Raw genomic sequence first — 9041 nt, 5'->3', positions numbered from 1 at the left:
TTAGCATGGTGCCTGGGACAAGTAAGTACTTAATAAAGGCCTGCTGACTTGGCTTACCTTGACTTGAATCCCACACTAACCACTGCACAACCTTGCCACCCATGTCATTCTCTATTCAACCAACTCCTGTGACTCCCTAATGCATGTAAGACAAAATGGAAACTCCTCTGTTTAGCTCTCAAAGCCCTTCCCAACGTGGCCTCACCCTCCCTTTCCAGCCTCCCCTCCTGTACACTTTGATGCAGCCAAACAGGCTGTCTCTGATCTGCACATAGCCTTCATCTCCCATCTCCATGCCTCTGCAGTGGCCATCCTCCTTGCCTAGCATGCCCTCCCTCCTCCCCTCCCCCTCTTCCTTAAGAGATTTCTCAGGCACACCTTCTCCAGGAAGCCTTTCCTGGTCTCCCTGAGCTGCCTGGGCCTTCCCTTCCTCCCAGACTGCCTTGGAATTGAGCTACCTTGTTTTTCTTCTCAGGGTATTCCCTCGGATGAGCCTGGCCAGAGCTGCCTGCATATCACGGTTCCTCAGGCTGTAGATGAAGGGATTCACTGTGGGTGTGATAACTGTGTACATGACAATGGCCACTGTGTCCCCCGTGGCAGCTGAGCCAGGGTCTGTGGGGCACAGATATGCCCTGATCACTGTTCCAAAGAACAGGAAGACCATGGTGAGGTGGGAGCCACAGGTGGAGAAGGCTTTGTGTCTTCCCTGGGCAGATGGGGTCCTGAAGATGGCTATGGCAATGTGAGCGTAAGAGACTAGAATGAGGAAAAAGGGGATAAGGATGACAGCGCCCCCCAGGGACCATTTGGGGTGCGCAGAAGGAGAGCTGAGCCATGAGCAGAGTGTGCTTGTAAGTAGCCAGCAGACGGCCGCCAGGCTGGCACAATGTGTGGGGCCCAGGGCTGTAGCATAGTGCAGCGGGTAGCAGATAGCCACATAGCAATCATAGGCCATCACGGCCAAGAGGAAGATGTCTAGGTCGCCAAAGGTCAGGAAGAAGTAGAGCTGGGTCATGCATCTGGGGTAAGAGATGCGCCTCTCATGAGTTCCGATGTTCACTAGCAGATTGGGCACTGTGGTGGAGACAAAACAGGCATCAGCCAGAGAGAGGTGGTCAAGGAAGAAGTACATGGGCTTGTGCAGGAAATGAGTAAGTTTCCAGTCCAAGTGACCAAATACAGCCAGAAGAAGAGGGCAAACCAGATCCACTGGTGGGCTGATTGCTCTGAAAGGCCCTGCAGGATGAATTGAAAGAGGCGCCTTTGGTTGCCTTCATCCATTAGTCTGGTATGAAATTCATGCAATCACATGGGAGGGTACTTAGAGGTCATTGAATCCAATCCCCTTCCAGGTGAATGAAGTCCCTTCCTGAGGGAGAGAGATTGAGAGCTATTTTGAAAGGCATTAACCCCTAAGTACAATTTGGTACTTTCACCTACTGAGCTGTCATGGCTTAGAGACTTACAGACTGTTAGAGCTGGAAGGTACTTTAAATACCGGGGAGCCCAATTCACTCGTTTTATAGAGGAGGAAACAGCCCAAGAGGAGAAGGAATTTGTCCAGGATCACATGTGCATGCGCACACCGTGAACCACCCCTTCCCCCCACTTCCCCATCTCTATGTCTTTTCCTCCTTCACAAAGGATTCCCCGCCTCTTCTTCCTAGTCAGAATGAATCCTTCCCAACCCAATTTGGTATACATCTGCCATCACTTTTCACATTCTTTCTACCTGGATGGATGGATAGATACATGAATGGCAGAACAATAAATCCCCTGAGATGGAGCTCTTGGCTTGGGGTCAGGAGTCTGGCTTCCAATTCTGCCTGTATGACCCTGGGCAAGTCACCTCATTTCTCACCCTCAGTTTCCCCATCTGTAAAGTGGGATCAAAAAAGCAGCTATTTTGTGAGACTCCGATGAGATCATGTTTGCTGCTCCTGGCTCCCTCCCCCTGCCTTTCTGCCTCTGTTAGTCTCTTTTCTGGCCTTCAGCTAAAGCCCTCCAAGGCTAGGTCTGGGCTCAGCCCTACCTGAGATCTGGTGCAGAGAAGCCTTGGCAGCCACGTTAGTAATTGGGTTAAACACCCGAATGAGCAGGACCCTCCCTCACTCCCTAGCAAAGCTTTGTTTCCCTATAAGACAAATTCAAACCTTTTCACCCCCAGGACAATGAGAACTTCCAATTTAGCATCTAGTCGGCCCTTAATTGATGTGGCTCTGGGCCAAGTCTCCTCTACCCACAAGTAAAATGAAGGCATTAGGAAGTCCAGGAGGCTTTAATTTGAAGTCCCATCTCTGGCCCTGACTGTCTTCAGCTCCGAGATTCTGACTAGAGGCACCTGGAGAGAAGTCACAAGGAGGCTGAACTGGGTGAGGCGTTGGGAATGAGTTGCCTGAGAAGTTAGTGAGCTCCCTGTCCATGGAGCGCCAAAGGAAGGCTGAGATGTTGTTTGAGATGTTGGAGAGAGGATCCATACTCCCCTTAGCTTAGGCTTCTTAGTGACCTTTGGGATCCCCTCCAGCTCTGAGGACTCATGAATGTGGGAGATGGGAGTATCACCCTGAATGACACAGAAGACATTAGAGGCCTCCTGGAGGGCTGGACTCTGACCTCCTCAGCTCCTGGGAACTGAAGGAATGACCAGGGGAGAGTTCGGAGAGTGAAGCCTTTGAGGGGACCATTGAGGCAGATAATGCCCAAATGCATCCAACTGCTTACCAATTTCTGCAATATACATGTACCCAAATGTTATAGATGAAAATACTGAGGCTTCCAGAGGTAAAGGGACTTCCCCAGGTCAAAGGGCTAGTGAGCTGCTTTAGTGACTTCCTCCAAATCTGGCCCCTGTTGACGTTTCAAGGGCCACTTCACACATTCTACAACCAAGCGAAATTGCTGTTTAGCATTCCTCTCCAGTGGCCATGCATGTGGAGAAGTCCAGCTGCCCAGGTTCTGAGAGAGTGAGGTCCTCATCCCTGGAAGGCTTTGAAAGAGGCATTTGAGTTGGAGGGAGCCCGGAATTCCCGGCCCAAGTCTCCCCCTAGCTGGCTTTGTAACCTTGGACCAAGTCCTTTCCCTCTCTGGGTCTTGTCTTTGGCATATCAAAAACAAGAGCCTACTGGGCTGGGTCAGGCAGCTCTGAGGAAGGAGGACTCCCAGAAGCCTGCCCTGTATTCAATTCATCAAGCCTTGACTTGAGGCCACTAAGTGGGGAAAGCCCTGGGTTTGAATGGGACCTCTGCTACTCACTGCCTATGTGATCTTGAACAATTCACTTCATTGTGGTCCTGTTTCCTCATCTGTCAAATGAATGGGCCCTCCAGGAGCTCATGGTCTAATGGGAGAGCAACCAAACAAACCACTATGTGAAGAAACATTTCAGCCAGGACATGTTTGAATGGAAGACTGGATTCTGGGACTGTAGGCTTCCTCCAACTTCCAGCCTAGATAGTGGAGGGACTGTGATGTAGGTAGCAGCCCCAGAGCATGGCTAATGCCTGGAGCCTAGGGGTCTCCCTCTCCCCCCCCTCTGCTCTGGGATGTGGTATCTAGCACCAGTCACTGACCTTTATTTATTCCATCACTCAGTTCTTGTCATCTCTGCTTCGACTTGTCTTCCTGGCCACACTGAATGTCAGAGCTATAAGGGTGCTTAGTAATCTGACAGGCAGCAGGGAATAGGGGTGGCAGTTAGGGAGGTGGAGGAGTCCTGTGTTTGGAGGCTGAGGATGTGGTTTTAGGCCATACTCTGCTACCCACTCTCTTTTTGGGCCTCGGTTTCCTCCCTTGAACTGAATTCAAGTCCTGACTCTGACCCTTCCTGGATGAAACCTCTCAGTGCCTCCCTAGACAACTCTCTAAGACTAGAAATAGGGTTCCAGTCTGTATTGGCAGAGGGAGCTCTCTATCCTAATGTCATTGCAAATCCAAAAGAAACCAAACCTGGGTGCCTGTAGCTACCCTGCCCTGCATTCCCTGCCTTTCAAAAAAAGCCTCAAGGAGCTAAGGTACTGGGAGAATGACTTGGGGACCACCATGTTCCACAGCCCTGTCCTTCCTCCTTTTCTCTCCTCCTCTGGGTGAATCCCCAGTGAGGAGCTGGCCAGGGACCTCTCCTGCCTTTCCAGTGCTCTACGCAAACCCAATTACTGGTCTTCCATGAGCCAGCCTTTAAGGACCCCTCTTTGGTCTGGGGAGCTCATTAATAGTCCCCTGTCTGCCCATGGTGGGGGCAAGGGCATGGTGTGTGTGGGAATGGAACCTTGGAGAGGAGCCAGCAGGGCTTCCTGGTTCCCCTTGGATGTGTCAACTATTTCATCACTCTCTGGCCCAGTGGTTGATCCAGACACTCCCCCCTTCTGGTCTTTTAGAGTTTCTGTGGCTCACACATTCCTCTGTCTCCCAACATAGCTCAGTTGGTCCTTGTTTCCAGACTGCTAGCCAAAGATAAGAAATCAGAACAGGACTACTCCTTATCTCTTCCCTGGCCAGATCCCGTGGCCACCAAGAAGGCATGCAGAGCCCTGGAAACATGTGAAGCCTGCATGTGGAGGGAGGGTGCTGAGTGAACTTTGCTCCCTTCCCTAAGGAGATGGAACTGGATGATTTCTGAGAACCATTATGGCCTCTGATTTTCCAGCTTTTGTATCAAATGGCCCCATGGTTTGTGGTTGCTGATGATCTCTGGTTCTGAGGGGAGAAGACCCCTGTATTTCTAGCAGCCTCAGCTTGAGCATCTTCAGTGCTGGGGGAAACTCATTATCTCCTGAGGTTGCCTTCTCCATTTGTGGAAAGCTTTCGTTATGAGGAGGTTTTGTTTCTTCTCCAGTCCAAATCTACCTCCATGCCCTATAAACTCCAGTTGTGGCAGCTGGGGCCAAACACCAGATGGACCTCTTCTGAGGTATTTGAAGGCAAGTCCATCCCAATTTTGAGCCGTCTCTGGAAGGGGTGAGTAGTGGACTTCAGAACCATGGACAAGACCTAGAAGGTCTATGCAGGGTGGGAAGACAGGTTTTCATCTTCCCCAAGAACTGGGCAATCAGGCAGGAGACTCGATGGAAACCAAAACCCAGGGGGCCACAGGCCTCACAGATATGCAGCATTGCAAAGAAAACTTTCCAGGATTACCTAAAGCCTACAAGATAATGTCCAAATACAGCTTGGCATTGGAGACTTCCCACAAGGCAGGGTTGCCCAGCCTTTCCAATCTGGTCCTCCACTTCTCCCTCTCTCTCCATGGTTCCCAAGCTCCAGCTGAACTCTCCTCAGGTACACCCTGTGCTTTCCTGGCTCTGAGACCTTGTTCACACTATTCCCTCCATCTCCATTGGCTGACATATTACCCATTCTTCCAGTCCTAGGTCAAATTCACCTCATCTAGAGAGTCTTTCCTGCTTCTCCCTGTAATTAATGGCCTCTCCCTCCTCCGACTCGACTTGATCTGCTCCTGTTATACTCACTCACCTAGTTCTGTCTTTTATATCTTCTCAGCCCCACTTGAGAGATGAGAATCCTGAGGTAAGGTAAGTTGCTCAAGGCCACACAGCTGGAGAGTTAAACCTGCTGGTCTTTCTCACTATACTCCAGATACCATCCTCAGTCAGTGGGGACAGACCATGCGACAGGAAATAAAGCAGAAGTTGAGGGAGTTTCAGAGTGGACTGAGAAAAATACCATGTTAGGGATGTCGTAAGTTGAATGCAAACACGCACGAATAGCCATATGTCCCTAGATCATGTGTGAGTAGGTCTCATCCATTAGGAAAGGTCCCTTCTAGCTCACAGTTTATGACTGCAATCTAGGGTTTCTAGCATCTCCAAGCTCAAAGAAAATCTCTAAGGACATCATGTACCAATCACACCTAAGTTGGGTAACATCCCCAACAAGTGATCCTCCAGCCTCTGCTGTAAGACTTCCAGTGATGGCAAAGTCAACACTTCCCAAAACAGCTCTAAGTATAGAACTTGATGGCAGAAAGGGCCAGTCCATCCCTTTCACCCATTGCTCCATGAACAAGTGACTGTGTGGGGAGCTCTTAACCCACTAACCTTTCCTCTAGTTTTTCCTAAAAGTCTTTCTCAGCATCCTAAGTATCATGGTGTCTGACTCTTTCTGGAGAAGTTTCCTCCATCTTCAACCAGGTGTATGCTAGCAACTCCCTGAAGAGACCTGGTGGCCACTGTCAGCCAGAAATTAGGGTTTGGAGACATGGGAAAAAGCCAAAAGTCCCACCTGAGAAGGATGACCACAACTGGGGGGCTCTTAGCCAAGTACTCAGAGGTTTTCTCCTGATGGGACATGAAGTCAAGATGCTTCTTTGATCTGTGACCTCCCCTCTCTGGGCCTCAGTTTTCTATCTGGAAAATGGAAGCAGAAAACTTGCTACTTTGGGTTAACAAAACCAAATGAATAAAGCAACAAATGAACAAACAGTTGAATGTCCAAATGAACAGATGAATAAATGAACAAAGTAATGAATTGATGAGTGAATCAAGGAATTGAAAAATAAAATAATAAATGAACAAATGAACAGAGTCAGTGTGCTTTAATAGAGACCTGGTCTGGGAGTCAGAAAACAAAGGAGTGAATGAAGTCCCACATCTGCCTCATACTGGGCAGATTTCTTCATCTCTAAGACGCTAAGCTATAGACCAGGTGCTGACCTGCATTGGTAGGAGGTCCCCAAACCAGTAAAATCCTAGGTCCATCATCCATCCTTGTCCCTATGAATGACTGAACTAGCATGCCATGAATGACCATAAAAACAAATGAAGAACACAGTCATCAACAAAGGAATGACTCAATGAACAATGAAATGAATAAGCCAATCAATAAAGGAAAATAATCAATGACTGTTGAACTAGCCTCGCTGAAGGGAAAACAAAGAGTAGAATTGCTGCATTCATTCACTGAGTCCTTTCACCCCTGCTGTGTGTGCCTGGACTGAATCCTTGCTCTCCTTCATTACTGCCAATTGAGGGAACAGGTGAGGGGCTGGACTTGGAGTCATTCCCCCTCCCCTCTCTGCATGGTCTTGGGGTGGGGCTCTGCAGAGGTCCGTGACTCCTAGGTCCCCAGTCAGACCCGACTTTCAATCCCAGCTGCTTTTGCCAGCCCTCCCTAGCTTCACCCTCTTGGGAGGGGGAGCAGTTTATGGAATGTATTCCCCCCTCCCATCCCAACCCTTTCCCAACCTCAGACAGGGATTTAATGGGACAAAAGCCTGTTGGCTTCTTCGGGGAACCTGAGGTCTCTGTCCAGGTTTGGTTCTTGGCCTCAGGCCCCCCACCCCCTGCTGGGAGTGATAGAGACACGAGTCACAGAGATACATCAACTCTGAGCACATGGCCCAGGGGCTGTCTCTTGTTCCACACCTGGACAAGGAGAGACAGAAACAGAGAAGGAGAAAGACAGAATGGAGAGGTTGTTTTAGAGACATTCAAAGATCTAGAAAGATAGCTCCAGAAGGAGAGAGAGGAGACAGAAAGCCAGAGAGAAAGGGGAGACCAAATTACACCAGTTTCCACAGGTTTGCCCCCTGCCAGCCCTGCCCTGCCTATATCAACCCCCAATCCTGGAGGAAGTCAGGGATTGGTCATTGGCTCTGAGGGAGGGCAGGAGGAGGGAGGTTTTTTCTCCCCTCTTTCACTCTACCCTCTCCCCCAAACCCAATCCTGGACTCAGACATTTGCAGGTGGTCATAGGGCCAGAACTGAGGCAGAGAAGTGGAAAGAGAAGCAGAGAGATCCAGAGAGAGATAGAAATCGCGCGCTCACGCGTGCGCGCACACACACACACACACACACACACATACACACACACACACACAGAGCCAGAAAACAGAACTGTGAAGGGTTAGACTGTGGCACAGAGAGACACTGACAGAGAACTGGAAAGAAAGCCAGAGACACAGAGATCAAGGTCAACAGAGCAGGCAAGAGAGAAGGCAGAGAGACAAAGAGATAGGGGCAGAAACTCCAAAGTGGGAGGATTGGGCCAGGGCTTAAGGGAGGAAGAGAAGACCTTTTCTGTCTCTCCTTGTCCAGTTCTTCAACAGGGGATCAGCCCCAAGAGCTTCGATATCCATCATGGGTGAGCCTGGACCCCTGGGGCCCTGGAGGGGGGGATGGACGCCTGGGTCCAGGATACCTGTTTTGCTCCCATTCTCTGGTGACTCTTCTCTGGCCCCTCCTTCTTTCCAAGGACTCAGACTAATTAGTTGGGGGCTTAGACAGGCTCCAGGGACTGAGGTTCATGGGTTTCCCATGAGCTCAGGTTCCCTAGACTCTCAGGCAGTGTCTGGGGCCAAGGTGGAGAGACCTACTAGGAGTATTGGGAGGGGGCAGGAAGAATGTGGGTAGGGCTAGTTTGTAGGTTGGGCAGGGGACTAACTTTTCTCTGTTTGGTTAATGCCATATATGTGGGTTGGGGCTCAGGGTTTACTTAATAAACTACCAATTATGAAGAGCCTACTGTGTGTGTCAGGCTGTTTCTCAGGGTCCTGGGTTGTAGGTGAACTTGAGGTCTTAGATATTTGGCCTGGGTTAGAAATGGGGGTCTAGAGTGTATATGAGAGCCCTGGACATCCTATATTTTACTTGGGCTGGAAATGACTTAGGGGGGGACTGAGCCATGTATAATGGGGCCTTATTTGTTCTTCTCTCAGAAGATGTGGGTGCTGGACCTTCCAACAAGGCTGGGGAAGTGCTGAGCGGCAGCGCCGACATCGGACCATGTTCACACCTGCACAACTCGAAAAGTTTGAGGAAGCCTTTGGAAGAAACCAGTACCCTGATGTCTGGCTCCGAGAAGCTCTGGCCCAGGACACAGGGCTTGATGAGGCCCGCATTCAGGTGACAGCCCTGTGCCCTCAGAGAGACCTGTTAGAGTTCTTATCCCCAGGGAGCACCTCGAATGGGAGGGGAGTGTTCTCAGTCATGATGATACTGGGAGGGACATCCTCAGTCTGAGAGAGAGACAGACAGAGAGAGAGAGAAAGAGAGAGAGAGAGAGAGAGAGAGAGAGAGAGAGAG

The 9041-nt window shown here is 50.1% G+C and overlaps 2 protein-coding genes across 2 annotated transcripts in view; one reads left to right on the top strand and one right to left on the bottom strand.

The window, feature by feature from the left end:
• Positions 1-454: 454 nt before the first annotated feature.
• On the bottom strand, positions 455-1135 carry LOC138177197 (olfactory receptor 1P1-like). Its single transcript, XM_069108260.1, has one exon. The coding sequence runs from the start codon at positions 1133-1135 to the stop codon at positions 455-457; it is 681 nt and encodes a 226-aa protein (XP_068964361.1).
• Positions 1136-7837: 6702 nt separating this feature from the next.
• The window catches only part of PROP1 (PROP paired-like homeobox 1), a 2050-nt gene continuing 846 nt past the window's right edge, over positions 7838-9041 (top strand). Inside the window, exons 1-2 of the mRNA XM_069108102.1 lie at positions 7838-8100; positions 8675-8861. Of these exons, the coding sequence (XP_068964203.1) occupies positions 8742-8861 (120 nt within the window). The 5' untranslated portion in view covers positions 7838-8100; positions 8675-8741. The remainder of the gene's footprint in view (positions 8101-8674; positions 8862-9041) is intronic.

The sequence above is a fragment of the Petaurus breviceps genome, unplaced genomic scaffold (genome assembly GCF_028583685.1).
Source record: "Petaurus breviceps papuanus isolate PSGF00001 unplaced genomic scaffold, PetGlider_PUasm1.0 90333, whole genome shotgun sequence".
Taxonomy (NCBI): Eukaryota; Metazoa; Chordata; class Mammalia; order Diprotodontia; family Petauridae; genus Petaurus; species Petaurus breviceps.
Note: the sequence above shows the minus strand (reverse complement) of the source record. Positions and strands in the feature narration are given on the sequence as shown.

What these genes read in the sequence shown, in the direction of transcription:
- LOC138177197 (XM_069108260.1), bottom strand. Translation starts at nt 1,135, where the DNA reads ATGTACTTCTTCCTTGACCACCTCTCTCTGGCTGATGCCTGTTTTGTC.